The sequence below is a fragment of the Epinephelus lanceolatus genome, chromosome 1, assembly GCF_041903045.1.
Source record: "Epinephelus lanceolatus isolate andai-2023 chromosome 1, ASM4190304v1, whole genome shotgun sequence".
NCBI lineage: Eukaryota > Metazoa > Chordata > Actinopteri > Perciformes > Serranidae > Epinephelus > Epinephelus lanceolatus.
In genome coordinates, this window is record NC_135734.1 from 12,490,374 (window position 1) to 12,515,210 (window position 24,837).

The 24,837-nt window shown below is 39.7% G+C and overlaps 1 protein-coding gene across 2 annotated transcripts; it reads right to left on the bottom strand.

Moving 5' to 3' along the window:
* Window positions 1-1,896: 1,896 nt before the first annotated feature.
* txnrd3 (thioredoxin reductase 3) lies at window positions 1,897-17,005 on the bottom strand. Of its 2 annotated transcripts, none has more exons than XM_033626908.2 (16): window positions 16,613-17,005; window positions 15,845-15,905; window positions 14,402-14,511; window positions 13,090-13,197; window positions 12,898-12,970; window positions 12,657-12,776; window positions 12,363-12,505; window positions 11,848-11,963; window positions 10,935-11,160; window positions 10,457-10,549; window positions 8,777-8,853; window positions 6,892-7,048; window positions 6,144-6,251; window positions 5,370-5,465; window positions 5,112-5,246; window positions 1,897-3,174 (listed from the first exon to the last, which is right to left on the bottom strand). In XM_033626908.2, exons 1-16 carry the CDS (start codon window positions 16,727-16,729, stop codon window positions 3,112-3,114), a joined length of 1,803 nt encoding a protein of 600 aa, XP_033482799.1. In that variant the 5' UTR covers window positions 16,730-17,005; the 3' UTR covers window positions 1,897-3,111. The 2 variants fall into 2 exon arrangements, with proteins under 2 accessions (XP_033482799.1, XP_033482798.2); XM_033626907.2 differs by having other exon boundaries at window positions 12,594-12,776; window positions 16,613-16,956.
* Between the last annotated feature and the right edge of the window lie 7,832 nt (window positions 17,006-24,837).

Consider the following 24,837-nt stretch of genomic DNA (forward strand, 5'->3'; position numbering starts at 1 on the left):
TGTTTCAACAAGATAAGCATTGTCCTAATAATTTGGCAGACTGAGATACTGGTGGTCTAATACTTCACCCCTTTCTCATTCCTTTGGTTGTATGAAGACATAAATAAAGTGTACATAAAGTGATTTGGCCAAGCATTACACAGGTAGCTGGAGCTCAGGTGCCTCTGAGCTTTGAACCCCTCAGCACAGCCTCACCAACAGGCCTCTGTTTTATGTGCTACTGGAATAACAAACACCAGCGAATCAATTAGCTCCCATCACTGACAGATTGTCCTCAATCAAATGGGTAGCAGCCAAATAAAACCCATCAAAGCCTAGGTTGTCATGGCAGCTTGTGCAGGTGACAGCGTTTTCAGATGTGAGCCAGTGAAGCCAACAAAGGCTTCACACCAGCCCAGATGCTATTGATGAAGACCGCCACTTGTGGAGGCTGAATAGTCCCACAGACACACAGACACCCAGAGGAAATGATGCTATTATTTCTCCACAGCTCTCTGATGTAGATGACATAAATAGGCTGCCGATTTTGATCCACTGCATCTGTGTATGAGCAGCACTCAAAACATCCAACCACCTCATGTCTTTGTTATTTAAGCTGTGTTGCAGAGTGAGACGTGAGTGACACAAGAGCCCCTGGACCCATGAACTCCAAAATGTTTCACATGAACTAATATAAAATAATGTAATAATGGACCAATCGTTTATGAAATAATGGGAGAAATTATTAAGATTCAACAGATTATTTTGACGTTATTTTATCATAGTAATATTTATTTCATTATTGAAATGTTACAAATGTTAAAGTGGTCTGCTTTAATTTCATGATGGAACATTTCCCAAGGGCACCTTCATTCTGTTACGTTATTTTATAATAAGCAGATGCTAATGTGCAAGTGATTGAATAAAAGGTGAGAGGCAGTGACATCACTGACATGAAACATTAAAGATTAAAAAAGGTAAAATGTGACTGTAAAATTAATAAACAAAGATCCAAAATTGCTAAATCATCCCTGTTTAAACTTTTTTTGATAGATTTTTTTTAATAATAAGTCTCATTATGACCAGTTATTTGATAATATGCCATAAATATAAATGCCATCTTTTTTTCCCTTTCGGTCAATTTCAGTTTGTCACTTGTTTTTCTATTGTTGTTTTTTTTTTTTTTGACAATTTTTGCTCTCTGATGACCACCTTTTTATTTTTCAGTTTTCAATAAGGTGTAATTAAAAAAAAAATATGACAATAGTAAATTCAGTTTAACTAATCTCTTAAGTAATTTATCTATATAACTAATTTATATATTTCCCTCAGTGCAGTCATTAAAATTTCATACACTTTGTAACACCCTACTTATTTAGCATTGATCACTTTCATCCTGGGCTCTACATGGCACAACATAGTCTAAATCTTTGTAATATTAACACATATTATAAACTCGATTACCACAAATAAGAAGTAGCTTAAAGAGTCTTAACCAATGTAAAAATTTACAGCAATCACCTATAAAAGTATTATTTTTGTGCTGTTAAGGGGATGCATGTAAAGTCTTTATTGGTTGTTGTAAATGTGCTAAATTACAGTGGTCCAGTTAGTGTAATCACACTCACTTAGCAACAGGTTTCATTATATACACACTAGATAACCTTAATAGCAAAATGTAATATGTATGACTGTTTGTATGACTTCTTAAATAACAAGGACCCTCCTGTTGCCCTGCAGCACCAGAGCCAGATCACATATTATTCTGGTCCTCCCTGTTTTCCAGTTTAGGACTGCCAATAAGAAAATACCAGAGTAACGTCATCAGCTTTTGTTCAAGAATGTGACAAGCAGGTCGCTAAGGAAAAACATTTTTGGGGAGGTTATTTTTCCACAAGTAAAAAATTCAGACAAAACTGGAGGTGAATTCATCCTTTATTAAATCTTGAGAGAAGAAATCTACAGTGGTTTGACACCAATGAACAAGTCATTTATACAGATGACCAATGTCACTCACTGACAGCAGTCAGAACACTGTCCTCTAGAAGATTGAATATATCTTGTACATACACATAAAGCAGAGTCAAACAGCAAGATGCAACAAACAAGCATTAAATTAATTTAGTATAAACTTGTGAAAATGTTTTTTTTTTCCTTAAACACAATTTTCAGTACAATCCATAATGTATTTTCCATTGAATTTGTCTGACAGTGTTTTGTTGCAGCACATTGAGGTTTGAAAGGTGTAGGTTTGCCGGCTCTTGATCTCTGTGAAGACTTGTTTCGATAAACACTTTGGTAGAGATAAAGGGAGTTCTCTTTAAGGCAGAAACCCCTCCACACAGCAAAGACAGGTATTGATAGCTACATGTATCACCCTCAGATTCAGCCTAAAGACATGTTAAGAGGAATATGTGTGGAATGATGAAAGCTCAACAGAAGAGACGTTGACAACATATTTTCTATACACACTCAGACAGACCTGATTAAATATTAAGTTTCCATCACAAGCTGGACCAAATTCAGAGCCGTGCATCCGTTCAAACCCTGGTTGTGTGCCAATTTAAATCTGTCTCACTAAAGTCAATTTCCGTCTGTATGCCATCTGTGTACTGAGGCTGAATGAGAAGTGTTTGAAGTTGGGGGTTGGACGAAGGGTTTGGGCCACCATCAGGTGCTTCTGCAGAGATACATCGATCCTCACCCACCTAGTAATTCAGGTTACGGGCCAGGACGTCACAAACAGCCCAAACACACACACATACTCAGCGGCAGTGTGTGTGATGGTGCTCCTCTGAGAAAGACACACTGTTGGAGTCCAGTAGAAACATCAGCAGAGTAACCCCGCTGTTCAGCAGGCTGCCCTCATATCAAACGACCTCAGCCAGAGCTGGAGATTTACACATCCTCAGCTCTGACTTCTTTCAGTCACCTCTGAGCTCTCAGCGAGCCTAAATGAGTGCTTTCACTCATCCAGACGCTGGCCGTGGTGTTAGGTTTGTCCTGAGAAACTACTGCCCTGTAAACTGAGCAGTTGGAGGTGAAGCTGAGCTTAGAGGTTGAACTGAGATGAGAGGGGTTGGTAAGAGAGTCTAATATGAGAGCAGCCCGCTAAACTAGCAGGGTTTAACCTCAGCAGCCGGCCTGGCTGATGTCTCCACCAGAGCTCTTGGTCACCTCCAAAGTGGTGAAGACCTAAAAGGATAAGGAGAAACACACATGTCAGGGGGCACAGCTTTAACCACAAGTTTCAGAACACCCAATGGACATCTTTTGAACTAACTGGACTTAAACAACTGTAAAGTACAAAACTCACTATTCCAAGAAAGAGGTTTCTAAGTGAACATTGTGGTTTGATGTTTTGCTCCACAAAAAGGACTTTCAACATGGACACAGGCACAACATGGTTAAATTAACAGTGTCCAAAATAAAGATACGTGTGCCGAACTTGGTACTAAAAATGGAAGTGCCAGTAATGTAAAACATGAAACAAGGCAATTGAGCAGCTTAATTTGCTGCAATTATCACCCTGCTACATTAACATAATGAATGTGAAATGCTGAGATCTTTAATTAAGCTAATTCATGCACAGCGTGCAGCACAGTGGACACACAGAATAGAAATTTAAATACTCGTTTAACCTACAATCTGCAGAAAACTAACTATGATTAAAAAGGCTCTTCTACTACATGATAAAAAGAATGTGAGGCCTCTAAAAACAGACATGTTAATACTTTAAGCCTCTGCCTGTGGCTGCCCTGTTTTATGTATCCTGATTAAATCTGTGTCAGGCACAACAAGATCATTCACACAGATTTAGAGTGAAAAGCTAGCTGAGTGAGGGAGCAGGAAAAATTTCAGCAGGAAGCAAATGTTCATGACCTTGACAAAGCTAATCAAAGTGCAAAGTGATTTTTTTGTTTTGTTTTCACCACATATATGCAAATTCAGATCTTTCAAATCAACCTGCCATGTACAGGCAGGACATCTACATACAGTACATACACCGCCTCTTGTTTAATTTCAGCATGTTTGTCGAGCAAAAAGCCTTTTGCACTGTGACATTTTGTCATTTCCTGCTCATTCTCACTGGTTAGTCAACACAATGTTATTGCAATATGCTGTGAAAAACAGCAGTGTTTTGTTATGCTGTGAAATGTTTTGTAAAGTACTGGAGCCAGTTTCACAAAAATATTTCACATGGATCTCAAGGCCAGGCTTCCTTTTGCTCTTCAATTGGTTTCATACAGGTTAAACAGTTCTGACACTTTTTTAGATTTTAGCTTGATACTACAAAACAGAAAAAAGACTAATGTCAAACTGAAAACTAAATCCAGACTCCAATGAAGTTCATAAAAAAGGCACAGATAGTTTCACAGAAATAAAGACTGACTTAAGCCTAAACTTAGCCACACTACCCACAGTCCAACTCTAAACTAAGACACGTTTACATGGCAACGGTCAGTGAGTGTGTTACGCACGCATTAGTTCTCTGGTTTTGAGCCTCACCCTGACTTCAACTGTATTTGGGATGTGATGTTTATATGAAACATGAGGAATCAGAGGAAAATATAGCTCATAGTGGTTTTCTAACAATGTTTTTGGGCGAGTAATGAGAGGGGATAGAGTTTCTAGAGCGCGCAGTAATCTGTTGGACATGAACAGAATAAACAGCCATTATTCATTTGCTAAAAACTATCCTGAATCTGAATGAGGAGCAAGAGGAGGTACTGAGCCCTGCTACATTACCAAGCCACATCATCTCAGCTCTGCTACTGCACTGTCTGCACTACTGCAATTTTTTTTGTATTCTTTAGAAAGTTTGCTGGATTTTCACAGTAACATGTCCTTGTAACTGTTAGTTTTTTTCAAGAGGGCAAACATAGTCTGATAGAGTAACAAAAAACGTCACAGTTTTCAGAAATTTTTTGGTATTTAAGATAACGACTACTTCTCCACTTAAGAGCTCTTTCAAATTGATCTGTTCAAAAGTCAGTCCAAATCAGAACACACACCACTGAGGTAATGAAGGTACAAAAAAACAAACAAACAAACAAAAAAAAAAAACCCACCAACAACAACAAATAAATAAAATTAAAGTTTGGCAAATAATTGCAGAGTTGACTTCTTACCTCAGCGCAGGTGGGGTGGATGCCGATGGTGCCGTCAAGCTGCTCCTTAGTAACACCACATTTCATGGCTGCGCCGAAGCCCTGCGTCACCTCTCCAGCATTTGGACCCAGATAGTGGAATCCAATGACTCGATCCTACAGCGTGACAGAGTTACAGCAATATGATCATTCACGTGACACAACAAGAGGGACAAGTTCCTGGTTGCTACAGGCTCAGACTTGACATGATACTGCATGTAAAAGTAGTAACGATCGTACGTTATCCAGTTTATTGCAGATGATCTTAGCGTAGCATCTGTTGTTGTCTCTGCCGGGCACAGTGAACTCCAGAGGCCAGAACAGACTGTGGAACACCTGAATACAGAAACACAGTGATGGCCACTTACAGTGTCAACAGTTAAACCACATTAATATAAGCAATTAATAACATCAGCTCAACATTCAGTCACATTAATTATACTTAGATAGGCATTTTTTTTGTGTGTTCGAACCTTAAACATTAAAAATAAGGATGTTCTGTTGTTGAACTAAATCTGCAGTCAGTCCTCTGGCTGCACAGAGACTGAGGGCTGCATGTTGCTGTAAAATATGTAATTATACACTACATTCTTTCTAGCTGGTATTCTGACCAATCTACATGCACAAACACGTCCATGTAACAGGCACATTAAGGCTGCAAGCATCATCTTGCAGGAAACCATAGAAAAACTAATCTAACTGGATGAGTTCTTTAACTGGTCAAATGCAGCCACACACACCTCAGCCTATGTGAGAGCATAAACATTTACCAACATGCCTGATTGAGTCAGATATGTATAGACTTTAGAGACAAGTGAGGGGTTTCCAATTAAGGGGAAAGATTGAAAAAATGTTTGCAGCTGAATCTATTCATGTAAACTGCACTGATTTTGAGAGGCTATATTATAAAGTAGAGCTCTGGTCTTAGAGATGCACTTAACACCAGCCTCTCAGAAGGTTCACACTCAGGTGACCCAGATAGATAAATTATTCAGATGACTGTGTGTGTGTTACCTCGAGGTTTTCGTCCCCGTAGAGCTCAGTGGCTTTCTCCTCTGACAGACCGCAGGAGCCATACTCCAGTGGGGTAAAGACAGTGGTGGGAACGTTGATGTAGTCACACTGCACAAACATGCACAATTAATTACTGTTTGTCGGGGGAAATTAAGTCTTGTGTTGGCACATGTCGCATAATATTCCAGTGATAACTGAAGGGTGGTGCATTTTACGGAAGGTTCCAGAGCATTTTAATAACCTACAGTAAATACAGCAGATCAGGTTTTCACGGAAGATTCAGAGAGATACACCTGAGATCAAAAAAGGTATCAATGTCAAACTAAAAACTAATTCTTCTAATTCTATAATCCAAATTAAATACTAATAAAAAAAGGCAAAAAAACTGTAAAAGATTCACCTCTTTTACTGCAGCACACCTAAATCATCACTTATGTTTCTGAATGTGACAAAAACAGTTCATTGGGGATCATCTGTGTGACAAGTGGGGCTGGGGTTTTCTATGTACTTCACTGTTAAATTTCTCTTCAGGATACGACAAATCAATCACACAATTCTATTTTTATTCTATTTGCATATACCTCTTATCACTTATTTTTACTTCCCCTTTATCTGGACTTTTTTTTCTATCTTTGTGCTGCTGCAACACCTGACTTCCCCTTTGTTATTGTTATAGACTGTGTGTTTTGGTGTTTATATGAGTTATTATTGTGGTGGTAGGTCTAAGTGTCTCCTAGTGCCAATGTACCTTGACTGTTGAGCCCCCATAGAGGCGTCGTGCCAGCAGCTTGCCAGCCTGGATGGCTACAGGTGTCAGCTCCCACTTGCCTTCTAGGATGTCTCCGACGGCGTAGATGTGGGGCACGCTGGTCTGCTCCTCATCGTTCACTGGAATTTTTCCGTTCCTGGAGGACGTAGAGAGATGTCAGTGAGGAAGAACAAACCATACTTTATTTATATTTTATGCCTTTTTTGTACCAAAGAATTACATTTATTTTGGCTGACAAAACAGTCCTAGAGAGCAGATTGTGATTAACAATCTTTACTCAGTGTTAGTATTAGGCATGTCCCGATCCGATCACGTGATCGGAAATCGGGGCCGATCACGTGGTTTCAGACTCGATCGGAATCGGAAGTTACATCCCGATCAGGGATCGGATATAGGCCTATGACATATCAGATACATGTCAGGGTTTTCCCTATTTGTCTAAAGCAAGACGGGCCGCATGGGGGGCGTTCAGATGTAGCTCTTTTGCACTCTCAAACCCATTACTTTTACTGTAGACGTGCGTCATGTGCGCTCATAACCCAAAGCGACGCCAGCGGCGCGCCTTCGGTGCAACGCGCTTGGCAGGTGAGGGAGGGATAAAGGGAAAGAGGCTGGTGATTGAGAAAGGCATGATAAGCTATTTTATTTTTGACCAAATGTGCTTGTTGTTGACTAATGGATAATGGAATTAATATTATACCGTGGAGCTACTGTACTATTATCATAAAGTGAGGTTTTGATATCATGACATGTCTTACAATACTGCAATAAATGTCATGGGCTTGTTATTGGGGTACAGTATTGTAATATTGTGAGATTGTGATATTGTTACATCCCTAGTAGAGCACAAAGAACAGAAAAATAGTGGGATGATACAGTTAATCTACAGTAAAAAATTTTACTGCATTGCCAAAGTATCGGATCGGGACTCGGTATCGGCAGATACTCAAAATCAAATGACTCAGACTCGGACTCGGGGGCAAAAAAATGTGATCGGGACATCCCTAGTTAGTATTTATTCCTACTTATTTGACATGTTGTAGGTAAACTGGATATTTGGGCAAAGGATCAACATAACAGCTGTGTATCCATCACAAGGCAGAAATCAATTCAAGTGCCCCTCCGGTCATGTGGGGCAGGATGGAGAAACATAACTGTAGTATTATATAAGCCATATATTTACACTGTACAGCAGCAGAACAAGCAAACCTGCTGATGGCCCCTGAACCCAGTGAGTCCTCTGGCTGTGTGTCAGCTGCATCAGAATACTATAAAGGTCATAAGACTGGGTACATGTGACCCACTGAGTGCTCTTTTAAGCTGGCCTCATGCTGTCTTAATCCCTGCTGACCTCCTAGGCTGAACCGTTCAGTCATTCACAAAACAGAGGCGAGACAGCATCCTCAAAGAAAAGGCCACTTTTTCAATGTTTCTAATGTTGGAATAAATCATCAACTGCAAACATACAACTTTATAAGACAACTTTAACGCTGCTTTTCTAATTAAGGCATACTAAAAAGAACAATAGAAAATGCATGATGCAAACCATCAACCCAAACTGAGCCTAATTATAAAAGCAGACAATGTATCAAATGACACCAGCATGAAACGCTCTTAGATTTAGATAATTCATTTTATGGCATTACAAAGCAGCTGATACTCTGTACAGGACACCCCTCCTCTTTCCGTACCAAATCCCTCAACGCGCTCACACACTACCCCTGCAGAGAGCCGTGGGATGACAATAACTGCTGAATCACCATGACTGTACCACGAGTCTTAAAGGCACAGGCCACCCCCTGTAAAGGGATGGTCATACCAGTATGTAGTGAAAAAAATATATACAATGAGATAATAAACTTACTTGGGGTTGACTTTGACCCCAGTTTTGTCTAGGCCAAGCTTGTCTGTGCATGCGTCTCGGCCCACTGCTATCAACACCTGCAGAACAAAGAAACGGCTTGTAGTTTAAAGGAAGTCCTCGAGTCATTCCTGCAAGGAAGTTGCTGGTATTTTATTTACACAAGAATGGCTGAACAGGAGGCTTGAGACAAAACACAAGAGGTAAAAACTAAAGAAAAGAAAAAGGTATTGCAACATATTAATGTCTTACTTGGAATATTTCCACTCTTGGATCATTTTCCACTGTCTGATATCAACACTGTGTCACAGCTTAACATCAGAACAACATGGTAGCTCTCTTGCTTCTTGAGACTGGCACTAAAACCTGATTGTTAGCTTTGGTTTTTAACATAAAAATGGCAAAGAACAAATTACATCAAAATCAGAAATTCACTGATCATGTAGAAAAAGCCTTCTCATCTTTCAGCCAGTCACATATCCCCTGCCTCTTGAGAAAGCAAGCTCCACCTGCTGCCACATTTAGTCAGTTAGCATGTTAGCTGGAGCAACAATGTCAAAGTATTTCTGAATCAACTATCTAACTGCTACTGTAAATAAACACAGAGACACAGAAACTAATGACTCCTTTTGTTGTGTTTGGTTTAACAAGGCTGTCTGTTCTACCTACCTGACTAGTTAGGCAGGGTTGTGAACGTTTATTATTACTCAATGTCACAGTAAAGAAACTGTTAAAGGCAGCAGCTAGCTTTTTTCTCAAGATGTTCCTCAGAGAAAGACACACACAACTCTGCAGATTAAAACTACAGGTAGCTAACATTAACTCTTCACTCTGATACGGAGTGATAATTCAAGATCACAAACCAGCCTGGCTAGATAGTCAGCTAGGTTGGTAGCATTCGTAGGCTTCTAACGCTAAAAGCTAAAGAGGTTAACTTTATCTGTGCTTATTTACAACAACAGCCCAGATGTTGAGTCAAAATAACTTTACCATTATTGTTGCTCTACCTGACAGGAGCCAGCTGGCTAATTTTAGTAGCTTACTATTTTAAGAGGCACAACTTTTTCTCCCTCAAGAATGTTTCTCCTTATCCCGCCCTACTGTGCAGTGATTGGCTAGTACTCGTTACATTGACACGTCAAGGTCAGAGGTGGTTAGGGTTAGGGCAAAGAGGTCAGGGTGAGGTTAAGTAAGAGTCAACCACAGCTCAGTAGGGCCTGACTGTATAAAACTCTTGGGGATAAAAATAACGTGTTTAAAAGAGGGGGGGAGTGATGACAACACCATGGTCATAAAAATGACATGAAATAAAAAGTGTTATTATGAAATTAAATGTGACATGAAGTAAAACAAAAAAATATGAAACAAAAACTGACTTTTGAAAATTGATATTTTGAATTTAAATGTTCACAATGAAATAAAAAAATATGTCCAATAAAATCCAGCTATTATAAAAATGAGTGTTACAACATTTTCATAATAAATTCTTCAATTATTTTACAATTTGTTGGTCCATTTATATGTTTTACAAAATTCATTTGAATAATTAATTATTTAAAAATGTCTTTTTTATTTATTTCATATTGAACACCCAATTTACCCAAAAAACATCACGAATAACTTCCAAAGTATTCTACAACAATAAAATCAATAACAGATAGGAACGGATAGATCAGTACATACAGTGTTGTACTCGCCCTCGATGATCTCATCGGTTTCAGTGGACTTGGCCGTCACCTTCAGCCTGCCTGGAGTGCCCGCTTCCAGCTCCTCTATCTGACACACACAGATGCAGGAAGGTCAGAGGGGAAAGGGTCTTTATGCTTATGTCAAATGCCAAGATGGGAGATAAACTTATGATGCAAGAGGGTTCGACAATAAATCTGATACTGTACAATTCAAGGTTCAAAGTCTGCTGACTGCCAGTTGCCTTTGCTACAAACCGAGGCTTCCTTAATTAAGATTAAATTATTAAATAAATCTTTCTTTAAATTGGAAAATTAAAAAATGGACTTGATGCACAAGCTATAATCTTTTATGGGTTATACACATTTCACCTGCAGCTGGCCATATTTACACAATCATGCGCCATGCTTCTGTGTGTGTGAATGAAAGTGCTGAATCAATTAAAACACTATCCATCACTCTAGTTAATACTCACCTTAGTAGGGACATATTTGCGGAGGAACTTGACACCATGCTCCTCCATGTGCTCTCCGGCACGGTTGGCCATGTCCTGGTCAAAGCCCCTCAGCAGGATGGACCGGACCATGATGGTCACATCAAGACCCAGGCCGGCCAGGAAACCACCGCACTCCAGAGCCACGTATGATGCTCCGATCACCAGGGTCTTTCCCGGGCAGTAAGGCAACGAGAAGAGGTCATCACTGGTGGAAAAAAAACCACAGACGGACACAGAGGATATCAAACAGAATGGGTGTAAAACATAAAGCTGCAGTGCTATACAGCTAACCATAACCTTTCAAATGTCTCAATGCATTTTCAAAGTACAACACATGCTGCTGTTGTCTGAAAACTAATTTTGTCCACACCTTCCTGCCATAGCATCTCCACAGTGACACTCCTCTCTCCACACTTAAAGACCAACTCTGCCAACAATGACCATGCCTAACTATACGCAACACCATAGGACACCTTACAAAATACTGTCAATACAGAAGCATCCAGGATAAGGTTATATCTTATGTCAAACAACCTCTGGTTTGAAGCTTTGTGGGCCTAGGTGGGCAGCCATTTGTAAGTTTCCAAAAACAACAGCATAATCACCAAACACACTTGAGGATAATCTTACAAAACAATTCCGACAGCTGGGAGATTAATGGGTGCCCTGAGGCAAAGCCACCTGCAGAGGATACAAGCGTCCAGATCATTAAAGGGTGTGTTTGTGCTTTCAGACATCACACACTGGGGCAAGAGACACTTGCGCAGACACATGCTGCACCCACCTACTGGTCTTAAAATGAGCTTTGGGTGGGGTTTTCCAGTAACACAGCCTGTCATTAGATAGGGCTGGTGGTGTTAGAGCCACCATGTGACTGGCATTGTGTTCTTACCTGGTGATACAGTACTCCTTGTCTCCGGGGATGCCCAGGTAGCGTGGCCTCTCGCCTGTGGCTAAGACAAATGTAGCCCCTGTGTAAAATGTCTCCTTTCCTCGTTTGTTTGTTGCCTGTCAGAAAATACAAACAGAAGCTCTGAGACAGTGTTGGAGCAAGGAATACAGAGCGATAATCTAAAAGATTTAAAAATTAAAAAAAGATTAGAAAAGCAAGCAACAACAAGGACAGCCAAAAATGAATGTTAAATGTTCAGCAAAGCCTGTTCCAGAGAAAGAAAACTAAAAAATAGGGTGCCTCCACAGGCTGGACAACATTTCAAAGCAGACAGCTTATCAAGATTAGTGTAGAGTTTTGGGATAGCAACTTGGGCAGTAGGGAAAAATCTGCTTATAGTAGTTATAGAAATTGCTGTTTGTCAAGTCTCATTAAACTAGAATCAACTAGAAATCCCAGTTAAGCGTCTGCACTAGTACAGTCAAGGTTCCTTTATGTCACAAGTACTCAGTTACCTTGATTTTGTGTGGTTCAAGGAACTCTGCATACGCATTGACGTAGTTGACATTCTTGTCTCTCAGTGCAACCCTGTAGCCCCAGTTCAGTGAGCCAATGTAGTCGTTCACCCCCGTCTTCATCGTCTCCCAGTTGTGCTTGACTGAGTACAGACAGACAGACGGACGCCCATCAGTAGAATCAATGGAATGCCAACAAGACACTGTTGACTAAGCTTGCTTCTGATTTACCGCGCCAAACTGGTGTGATGTCCCCCCTTCGTGACCTCCTGGGTCGCTGCTCTGAGCCCTCACCTGTCTCATCGAACTCCCAGCCGAACTTGCGTGCATCCTGCATGGCGGTGCCTAGCATGGCCGTCTGGTGCATCAGCTTCTTGGGAATACAGCCCACGTTCACACAAGTTCCACCGAGACCTGATCACCACAGAACAACACAATAACACGTGGAAATAGCCAGTTACAGACCATATTAGATTTGAATGTATTAAGCATCACTTGTAGCTAACAAGGTAATGTGGAAGTGGAAGTATCTTACCCCAGGTTGTTCCCTTTGGTGTAGGCACAACATAGTCCAGTACCATGACCTTCTTCCCCAATATAGCAGCTTCCTGTTGCCAACAGAGCCAATGTTACTGCAACATTACTTAAATCTGTAATTTACTAATAAGTTTCTGCAGTCTGTATGCAAGCTTAGGTAACACTGTGAATGTGTGTGTAATTGTGTCACCTTTGAACAGGCCAGGCCTCCAGATCCTCCTCCGATGACAATCAGGTCATAGTCGTAAGATTCATTTTCTCCGCTCAGTAGCTGCTGCAGGCTGCCGTCTTTATGAGCCTGACAGAAGCATTAACACAATTTTGCATCAATACAGCACCTGTAGGTCAATCCTGTAGTGACAATACGCACAACTCATTTCAAATATAGCTAGAATGACTAAAAACAATCAAATATTCATCAGAGCTTCCTCACAACAGCTGTTATTATTCACACGTGCCCCAGCACGAGCATTGCTATCTAAATACGAAGCCATTATTTGCTGTGGCAAGGCTTTTTCTTAGCCATGTCCTGTTAACGTGGGCCTCGATTTAGCTGACGTACTATCCAGCCATTGTGACATCATATGCAACACTGCATTAGCCAGCAGACACTTTGAAATGAGTCAAGAATGTCTACAGAAAACTTGATGATACTATGTACCCTGTAACCTAACCAGACTTACGCTTTATTTCAATTACGCACATAAAACAGTACATGCCACAAATGCTAACTTGAATCAATGGCTCAATGCCATCTCATCTCATGTACCCTCTGCTCTGTCGCTCTCCTGTAATTTAACAATACTGTTGTATTAACCAATATTAGCATCACTTTCCCATTGTTGTCTGCCCCACAACTACACTGCACTCGGCACTCTTGCTTACCTAGCGGACCTGACAGAGTGAGGGTTTTATCTGGATATAGAAATATATGCGTCTGATTTTGTTTCATAGATATAGGGGTGGGCTGGGCTATGGGACGCAATTAAGACATGATGTTCAGACTTTTTCTGGGATGAATTTTAGTAACTGGACCTATCTGAATTTTATTTCAATACCCCTGACTATAAGGGTTCTTACAAGTTCAGTGTGCGAGAAGCTCCAGGTTATGGGTTGTTACGTGGAAAGAGCCTATAGCATGCACGCCATGGCTGACTGGCATGACTCCTTGTTGAGTGTTTAGGTTAAACGCGTTTCATTCCTGTTTTATCTGCTGTGACAAAGATCTACTCAGAACTCTTCTGTGTTGAGTGGGGAGGGAATATGGGATATTTTTATGCAAATAAATCCTACTGGGTTAAACTTCAACTTGGTCCAAACAGGCTCGTTTATACACAGTAAAAAGGCATCTGAATGAGCCACTCAATTGAGTACAATTTCATGGCAATTATGTATTAAGAAGATATGCAAGATTTGCAGCGATGTAGAACACAAGGATTTTGTGCATCAAAGAAGAAAATCTCTTTAAGACAGTCAGATAGATTCAAACATTTGCTCCTCACCTGCATTGTTTTGTCACAGCCGCCGACATGCGTCTTGTTGATGAAGACATTCGGAACACTTCTCTGTCCGGTCATCTCGAGCAGCATCTCCTGGTAGTTGGTTCCATCCTCTGGACAGATGGGTTAATGTTGTTTAAGTGCAAGTTAATAGGGTGGTTGAATTCTAACAATTACTTCAATTCATCTTCTTTTCAGTGGGTATCAGTTGTACTTCTTCCCCATTAAGCATCCATTTAGATTCTCTGCCTAAAGCACCACCATACTGATTGATACACAAATAACGTGCAAATAAAAGGGGGAGCATGACATGGCATGAAATGTTTCTTCCACTGAGTTCATCATTTTGTGTATCAGCAAACCTCCAAATCTCTCTGTGCTTACATGATGGCCACTTACTACATGTACAATATATCAGTATTTCCACTTATTAGACCTGGAAGTCAACTGGATCTTTGCTTGCTAAGAGGCTGGTTAAAATCCTGCACTCCCCTACCAGTGGAAATACTCGTTTGTGCCTCAGCAGCAATTTATGGCTTTGTCTTACAGAATCTGACTGTGGTTAAGTCAAATATCCTCTTGCGGGCAAATTTTGCCACAGCAGTTATTCCCCAAAATTTTAGTATTGTCCATCTAGCTGAAATTTGTGGGCCTAAGTGCTTACACACTAAGTAATTTCCTTAAATGGAGTTCTCTTGGTTTATATATATATTCTATTTGATCATATTCTTTATGGTGATTAAGTTCGTAAAGCATCAGCATCCTTACTTCCTTCAGCATATAAGCAAGACTGTAATTGCAAGACAGAGCAGGTTAGAGTTACAGAGATATGGCTCGGGGCCAAGGTATCTTCAGTGAGTGACTCAGCATGTTTTGTGCTGCTGCACAGGAAGACAACATCCACGCTATATAATGGGGGACACTTTGCAGCTGTGTGGATTCAAACGCAACCATGACAAAGCATTTTAAATTTAAGCAAGGTGATAACGCTTCACTTTAACCCCTCCACCCCGCTGCTTAGCATCAATAAGCACAATATAAGGATAATATAAAATGGTTATAACATATAATGACATATACTGTGGTTGTAAGCAAATATGAGGACATGTTTAACTGTTTATTAGGGTACAATATCAACATAACTGCTTCTATAAACACGTATTTTATATTGTTACAGCTGTGTTTTACTATCATACATCATCTGTTTACACACCAGCCTCCACTTATGGGTTATGATTGTTCACAAATAGAGTCAAACACTTATATTTGTTATCTACATTATGATCTGTTGTCAAACATGTATGCAGTGCTCATTCACTGCTATATAAATGCTATAAATAGATGGGGTAAAGTTAGTGTTACTAATGTACCAGACTGTAACAAAATGAAACGTGACTTGTAGCATTATATTTACAATGCATACTAAAGAAATCATCTCCATCTTACCTATGAGATCCAGCTCCACTACATTACACTCGACTTTAAGCTCTTTGAACAAGTCTTTCACCTACAAACAAACAAAATGATATATCAGTTTCCTCAGTCACATGGTACATCATTTTTCAAATACACAACACACCACTGAAACCCGAAACGCCCTTTTCTATTAGCAGATTCCCTTTAAACTGAATACTGAAACACTCCACGCCTGTCATTACAATTATTAGTCACCAAATACGCTATAGATTTGTTTTAATAAGATTATATAATCCTGTTAATTGTTAGCTAACACCCTCTGCCTTTAATCTATGTTGGCGAAAAACAGAATTTAGCTACAAGAAACCACATTAAAAAGTGTGAACTTCAAGGGAACAAGTGTTCATTAGTAAACCGGAAGTATGCCGAACTGACAATGAGCCTTAAGCGCGAGGTCTAATTAGGTGTTAAGTTAGCTATGAACTATAAATTATGCATCACGCGCTAACTTTACTAAGAAGTAACCACATTCAGATAAGAGGCTCTGGGGTGATATTATCTCCAGCAAACAGTGTGTAAACAGTAAGTATGCTAAAAATGTTTGACGCTAGTTGTTTTGTGTAGTTTGGCTCATGTTAAAAACGGCATTAAGCCTCCAGCGAAGCGAGGTCGGTGGCTGCATTATCGTAAAAAGGAAAAACCAGCAATTAGACCAAGCCCGTGTACTTCGCGGGAGAATATGGAAGTTTCCGGCCGGCGTAAGCAAGCTCTGCCCCCTCCATAAAATAAATACCTTACCTTGACACAATACGGACAGTAGCTTTTACTGAAAACCATCACTTGGTTTGTGTCAATAAGCTGCTGTATCCGAGATTTGAGTTCATTCTTCCCGGTGTCATTTTCGATGGGAGGCATTTTCAAGGTATTTCCGTCCGCCTGCGCAGGGCAAGCTTCGATAGACGGCCGACGAGAGAATGAGGAAAGACCCCAAATAAAACCGCACCAACTCTCTCTTAGTAAGCGTACGAATGTCTCTCGGCCTTTTCTCCAAGAGAAAATACTAGAAAGCAGCTGAACCGCCGGTTTGACCTGCTCTCCTCTCCCTCTGCTGTCTGCAGTCTGTCGACCAGCCGCGCCAAACGTCTTTTACCATTTCTTGTCCTACTACTTTGGGTGCGCTCGATCTAAGACACCTTGTTCACCGCATATCCCGTTGCTTGTCATTGTCAACATAACAACTCCGCCCAAGCGGTCAATGCCGTACTTCAAAACGTACCTACCTACACAGACGTCACAGGGTTGCCTATTTACATGCCGTAAAAGCACAAAAACTATTATACCACCGAATTATTCTCATTTTAATCAAAGTATTTAATCAGACACGTGTTTGCTTATAAAAATAAAGACTTCATACTAGTTGGGACGACGATATCAAAACAGGGGGCCTACAGGCGCCACTGGAAGACAGCTAATACTTAATTAAGAGGAAAAAGTCAAGTGAAGAAGAGCATGGCCTGTATTATAGATAGCATCTAAACTGAATTAAGTCGATACTTGATAACGTGGTTGCACTGAGCAGGTCAGAGTTCTGTTCCTACATTACGTTACGAGTGTATATAATACTCGGTTATCTAGCGCCATCTGCCGGTGAAAATAAGGTACGACGATTAACAGGTGTACTGTGTATACCCATGTGGGTATATATGTATATGCTTGCACTCAAAAGTTTTAGTTTAATACAGTACAGTAATAAAAAAAAAATAAGTACACGTGAGACAAAATAAATGTGTCACATGACCCTTGTCTGACATGAAGTTTACATCAGGTTAACATAGCTTTTTATTGTTGTTGTTTAAGCATTTAATTCTGTGTCATATAAACATAAAAACATTGAGTTCACATTTCACAACATTTTTTTTAATTTTATGGAACTATAAAAATATATTGTGGCAAGCTTAGGTTTTCCAATTGCTAAAATAAGGCAAAGAGATGACTTTTAAATCAGGAAGTTTCCCTTATTTCACCTCAACCCAACTTTATGTTCAACACTCTAATATACACTAAAAATGTATACAAACTCATGGTGCAAAATGTCTGTCACCACAACATTAACTATAACCCATTAGAACCATTGTGTAATGGGTAACATGAGTAAATTAGAACACATTTAGACAGTTTTCTTCTCCTAATGGCCTTAAACACATTGTCTCGCAGCATGCTGGGAAACTCCATCTGCCACAATATGTTAAGTGCACAATGATAATGTTGTTTATTGGCCTTAAACTGATTAGGCAAGATCAGCTCTGTCAACCCAAAATTAACTCAAAACTAACAAAATGTTGAGTTAACACAAAACTGTGAAGCATACAAGGGACAGGTTTATTGTTGTAAGTAAACATAAAGTTTTTATGTCATTTTGACAGTCTGGGGCATTTAGGTAGACTGTAAACATTAAAAGTTTGCGTCATGGATGGATTGGGGTTTTACAGTGTACTACTCTGTCTCCTCCTCTTATCCCCAACAAGGTATTTATTTTTCATTAAAGGCTTTTCCTATGATCATTTCAATATTTTATTATTAATTAACATAAACCAAGTTTTCAGATGGAGCCAAAAGACTGTAGGTCTAATGTGATCCAGAGACACTGAATATATAACTAGCCTACCTGAGGATATGGACCACTTATCGGCCAAATGCACCCTATGTAATAGTGATGGGAAACAAAATATATTGTAAAGAATTACCAAAACTTCCCCTTCAAATCAAAAAGTCAGTGTACTGCAGCATGACATTCTCTTTTCACTGTTAACAACTCAATTCAAAATAGTTGTTTCAGTAGGCTAATGATTTAAGAAAAGGGGCTCTCTGGTGATTTAGTATTGCAGCTTCATGATGTCTGGGGACTCACAAGAGACAGGTCAATAAAAAGGAATGATCAAAATCAAAGCAGCCGAGGCAGAGATATCCTGACTTTTTGTCCACTCTGTAACACAGGATTCAAAGGTGCTGTATGTAAGAATGTGGCCAAATGTACTGGGGACACTGCTAATGCTGCTTGCCGTGCTGCTGTAGCTCAGTCGTAACTGTAACTGATTCTGAGACTCTACTGACTGCGCGACTGGTAGACGGCGGTGGGTGGTGCAACAGGCCAAAACACAAATTCAAAACATAAACATGATTTGCAGACTGCAAAAAATTTTTTTTAGATGCAAATATTCTGGCTGTACTATTGTTGTCGGTGAGATCAGTATGTTATATGAACATTATTCCTTAGTCTCTGTGACATATTAGGAGGATTTTATGACTTAAGATTTCTTACATATAGCTCCTTTAAATCTCAGGCCCAAAGCATTTTTTTTTAACTTAAATTAACTCCTTTGGGAGAAAACATTTTAAGACTGGCTGAAAAGCACTCCTTGTGACAAACAAACTGACCATTGTGTGTAAAATCAGTTGAGTGCACCTTTAGAAAATCAAACAATCTCTGTGACATATTACACAGTATAACCTCTCGATTCTATTTGTTCGTTAGATAAGACTTTTTTAATGTAAATATTTCACAATTAACATTAATTGTTTTTTTCAGTTATATTTTCTGTAAATGTCATCTCCATAAGCATCTCCTCTTTAGCGACTCAGAAAAAGTTGGGGGGGCATTACACCAGTGTCCTCAATCAGATGGTTAATGATACTGACATCAGTAGAGATAGGCATCAATAGAGACAGGCATTCATGGACATGAACACAATGAGACAATGGCCCTCTGGGCACAGACAAGTAAAAAGGTCCTCCTCCCCTTCTGACAGAAACAAGACACGCAGACTACAGTCATTGGACATGACTTTTTGTAGTCATTTTGTGTCTCTTTATGTTTGTTTTATGTCTTTTTGTAATCATTTGGTGTCTCTTTCTGATTGTTTTATGTCTTTTTGTAATCATTTGGTGTCTATTTCTGATTGTTTTATGTCTTTTTGTCTCTTGGGCCCCTGACCTCCTGGGCTCATCGGCTTGTGCTCAGTAGGCCTGTTGAGTAATCCATCAGCCTACATTCTCGTGGTTCTCTGTGGGCCAAAGCCTTATTTATAAATACAGTCCTCTACACCAAAATCATGAGTGGCTTTTCTATTCACATTTACATTTTTTTTTGTCATTAGAATAAATTAATTGTATTAGGAGGCTGGGAATTTCAGAAAACAGGTGTAGGCTTTCCTGTAATATCTGAGGACACAATAATGAAATATTCAGTTAAATGGCATGTAGAGTGTCTTATTTCCTTAATGTGAAGTAGGCCTGTCACGGGGATGCCCCGTGACCTCTAATGGTAAAAGACAAACACACACAATGCTTGTCCACCTCCAGGCACTTTCACACACCATCTAGCCAGCAGGTGTCTGGGGTTGGTAATTAGCACAATTAAGGTTGAAACCCGGTAGTTGTAGGTGTGTAGTTGTTTTGGTGCTTCAGAGGCCGTTTACACGTCGCCGGCTATTTTCATAAACGGACATTTCACCATCTCCGTTTTCAAAAAGATCTTCGTTTACACTTACCCGTGTATATATACACAAGAGCATGCCAAACCTGTAGGTGGCAGTGTAACGAGAAGCTCAAGCCTTCCATGTATCCATTGTCACCATAGCAACATAGGTCGCACTTTTGACACAGGCGCAAGTTCCGGCGCATACTGTGACGTCGGCTGCCTATAACTCCGTTTATCTCCGTTTATCTCAGTTTACATGCAAACGCGCAACCGGAGTTTTCCAAAATCTCCACTCTGGCCGGAGTTTTTAGAAAGACTCGTTTTCAGAGGAGAAATCTCCGTTTGCGTGTAAACGAAGGGCACAAACGAAGGAAGATGTCTCCGTTTATCAAAATCACCGTGTACGTGTAAACGGCCTCTCAGTGTCACAGGCACATTTACATGAAGTCAGGAAGAAAAGTCTGATAATATTGTGGTTTTAAATCTCTTTATTTGACTAATTCTTTTGTGTGTCTCACCTCTCCTCTAGACTGCACTTGGCCAACCTCTGGTTTGGACTCAAGAACTGCCAAACCAGACCCTGTCCATTTGGATTCCTTTTATAGTCAAGTTCCTGGGGGAATGTGCCAAGTGTAGTATGGATGAGGGGGAGTTTTGGGGAGATATTTGTGCAAGTGTTGATTTTGAGCAGTTTAAGAACATTTTTACTCTTTTGGAGTGTGTAGCAATTTTTTTCACTGTTGGCTTATAAAAAGTAGTCTGAAGAGTATGAATTGATCACTGATTGTTGATTGATTTATTAATTGTATTTCCCATGTGTAGGAGGAGCTACTGTCTCGAGTTTCTGAGATCTGTCTAGCAAGCCGGCCACAGCGGCTGTTACTGCCAGGGGCCCAAACTTAAAGGGGGCATAGCCCAGTGCAGAGTTGATTTTTGTTTTTCTTCAGTTTTGGCCAGCTGAACTGCACTGTACATATTGCTGCACCTAACCCACTGCTGGAAAAGAAAAAGGGAAATAAAAATATTGGACTGTTGAACAGTTTAAAGTCCTCTTCCTTTTGCCTTCACCACTCGACCAACCTTACAAGGCCACATTGGGTTGGAGCACATTTGTTTGTCATATTAGGCTTGTTATTATGAGAAGCATAAATGTCAACAGTGGCTGACTTGGAAAACAGTGCAACTCAGTTCACCAACATGATGAGGAAATTTGATATCAGAGTTGTAGAATTGGTGAATCAGAAACAGGAGAGACTCATATGACAAGGTGTTACGTTCCAACTTGTCTAGGAAGTTTCAGGAGTAACCGTAATAATTAAATAAACAATACATACCGGAGAGGAAAAAATGAAGCGCTGGTAGGATTTACGTAAGCCAAATGTTTTATTAACTGAACAAAAATGTAAACTCGAACACAAAACAATCCTCCAAAAACTGAGGATGATAAGTACTAACTATGAACTGAAAACAGTCCACTCAAAAGGAGGGACGACAATGCACAATCAATACAACTCAGAAAACACCAGATCTTAGACACTAAACGGTATATCACTACACACTGGTATTACACTAAAACACGTGGTGGTGAGACGGTTCCCAGGAGCACTAGCAGTCCACTGACAGCTGGTGGCCTTGGTCCACTCTCCTTTATCCTCCACCTGATTGGCACCAGCTGCGAGGCACCATTCAGGGAACACACCTGCAACACGCACCTGTAACAAACAAACACAAAGACACACACACACACACACACACACACACACACACACACACACACACACACCACAAACTCTACGGCATGTAACACAGGGTGTACATCAGAAACTTGATATTTTAAAACAAACTGACCAAAGCTGCAAAGCCATGGTTAAGGCTAAGTCTAACATACTTTATTTCAGATTTGTAACCCTACTGAAAATAGTGATCAGACATTCAGCTGGTCATGGACACATGAACATCCTTGTACACTGAGATCCCAGTGTGTTGAAAAATTATTTATCAACCAAATGAAACATGAAAAGTAAATAGATTAAATTAAATATAAAAAAAGTATCTCACCATGATAAATAAACAATATCAATAAAATCAATGTAACTTAGTAGCTACAGGAAATAATTCTTCAGAATATACCAATATGTAAATGTATCCATGTACAAATTGAATTCAACCAGAAGTTTGGAAAGGACTTAGAGAATCTTGCCTTATGCATGTGAAATTCACCCATTGCAAGTATAAGATTTGTCATGTAACTCAAAGGCTTATTTGAATTAAGTGATAATGCACCTCAGCCACTACCCATCATTTATTTTTCCAGTGTATGTATTCAGTAGCTTTATGACTTCATGTACATGTACATGACTAGCTTTCCCCAAAAGTTTTTCAACTTAAAAACTTTTCTCAAATGAACATTGTTTATGGCTTCATCATGGATAACAGCAAGGATGACTTCATGGTATATAACATTCTTCTACTTGGAAAGTTTTACTTACACAAATCCAGGAATTTGTAAGTGAAACATAGGTTTAGTGTGTTTCATAACGACTTTCTGTCTTATTAGAAAGCCCTTACAGGGGAACTATGCCCATTTTCAAAATCCATAGCCTATGTTATTCTTATGGTCTAAGACAGTCCAAAATATTAGTAAACAGTAACAAATCTCTCTCAAATCCAAAAATTAGAGTGCTAAATTTCCAATTTGTGATGTCATAGGGTATAAAGTCTGCTCCACAGACAATAAATGGTGAAAGATGACACTGAGAGCACCCATGGTAATGTTCTGAGTAGGCCTATATGGGTACATTTTCTGCGTCAGAACTTAGCCTACTATAGGATAACGCCTGTTTGGCTATAAAAAAGAAAACAAAACTTATGTTTGATATAGTCATAGCAAAAAGGGTTATTTTGTGAGAATGGAAATTAGCTCCCCCTCCTTGCTTTACAAATGACATGGTTTCTTGTCTACATCATGAAGAAATCTTATACACTCTGTCTAACTCCCTCATCAAGTTTTCTAAAATCTGGGGACCTTTTACCAAACATATCAAACGAGTAATGTGGAATTTATACTTTTGCGTTGAATCGACGGCCATAGCTACGGCACCTACGCCATAGCCTGACATGCACCTCCCCAGAGATGTAACTACATGTCGCCGTGATGCAGACCTCTGTGCTGTTCTTGTAAGCTAAAACCATTTCCCTCAGTGGAAACAAAGCTTCTATTTACTTTTATTTAACAGATAAGAAAAAATAAATTGTGAAGATAATAAAGCCTCCATAAAAATAGCATTTTAAGTCCTGATTGTGATTTATCCTGGCTTCATATTTGCAGAGGAAATCTCCGCTTGTTGCTAGGCTAATTTATAAAATGTAAAATGCCATAGGCTGGTGCTAATAACGTTAGCATATTGTATTTGTTTGGAAAACATGTTTAGTATGACAGTTGGTTTGTCGGTGAATGTTGTGAGTTGTAATGGAGCCAAATTATGTGCCGTTACCTTTGTTAAATGTTGCTGTTTTATATGAGAAGAGGAAAAGATCGCTAGCCACTAGGCTAATTTATACAATGTAAAATACCATAGCCTTATGCTAATAACATTAGCATGTTGTATTTGTGGGAAAATGTGTCCGGTTAAAGACAAGTGTTTGTCTGTGAATGCTGCGAGTTATAGACGAATTTGGCGAGCGATTTGTGTATGCCACCATCTTGCGGCGGCGCCATTGCTGCAGTGACATGTGTCAGTCATTAATTCATTATGCTGTCATTGTGAACTGACTCTCTACAATGACAGCATCATGAATAGCGGGATTGATGATGTTAGACAGTGGCCTCCGGTAACTGATGAAGGTATCTTAAATGAGTACCGATATTAATTTAGAAATTAATCATTTGTTTGAGCGATAGGCAGGAAAGATTAGAGTAATAGGGAGATAATAGACTGTATCATTAAACACTGTAATATAATGTTAGCATATGTTATGTGTGCTGACGTTAGCAAGCTAGCAGCGTGACATTTAATCATTATGGACATGCTACGTGACTAAAAACAACAACAACACGTGTTTGTGTTTTGTTTTAGGTATTCAAGAATATTTTATTGATCGCCTGGCCTCCGATGACCAGAAAAACAGCAATTACAGGTCTCTGATTGAGGGTCAAAATTACCTGAGCTCCGGATGGGTCGGGCAAATTTTACACCGCCTTTTAGACGACCATCACATCATATTGAAGACGATGATGATGTGATGGTCACATAGCATGTCCATAATGATTAAATATCACGCTGCTAGCTTGCTACCGTCAGCACACGTAACGTATGCTAACGTTATATTACACTCTACCTATATCGCTCAACTCAGAAATAAAATCTAAACAAACAAAAATGAAACCAAATTCTGTGGATCCTCAAAACCAGTCTCCCATTCACTGTCTATGGAGCAGCTCCAGACTTTATACCCTATGACATCACAAATTTGAGACTTTCTGCCCTGGTTGTTAGCTTTGAGAAAGAGTAGTTCATGTTCACAAATACTGGTTGAACTTATGTGG

Excerpts from the sequence above, each read along its gene's own strand:
- txnrd3 (XM_033626907.2), bottom strand. The coding sequence starts at position 16,729 with ATGCCTCCCATCGAAAATGACACCGGGAAGAATGAACTCAAATCTCGG. Across the intron at positions 12,506-12,593 it reads CATCACACCAGTTTGGCGCG|TCAAGCACAACTGGGAGACG; the intron begins GTAAATCAGAAG and ends GTCTGTACTCAG. Across the intron at positions 11,161-11,847 it reads AAGGAGTACTGTATCACCAG|TGATGACCTCTTCTCGTTGC; the intron begins GTAAGAACACAA and ends TTTTTCCACCAG.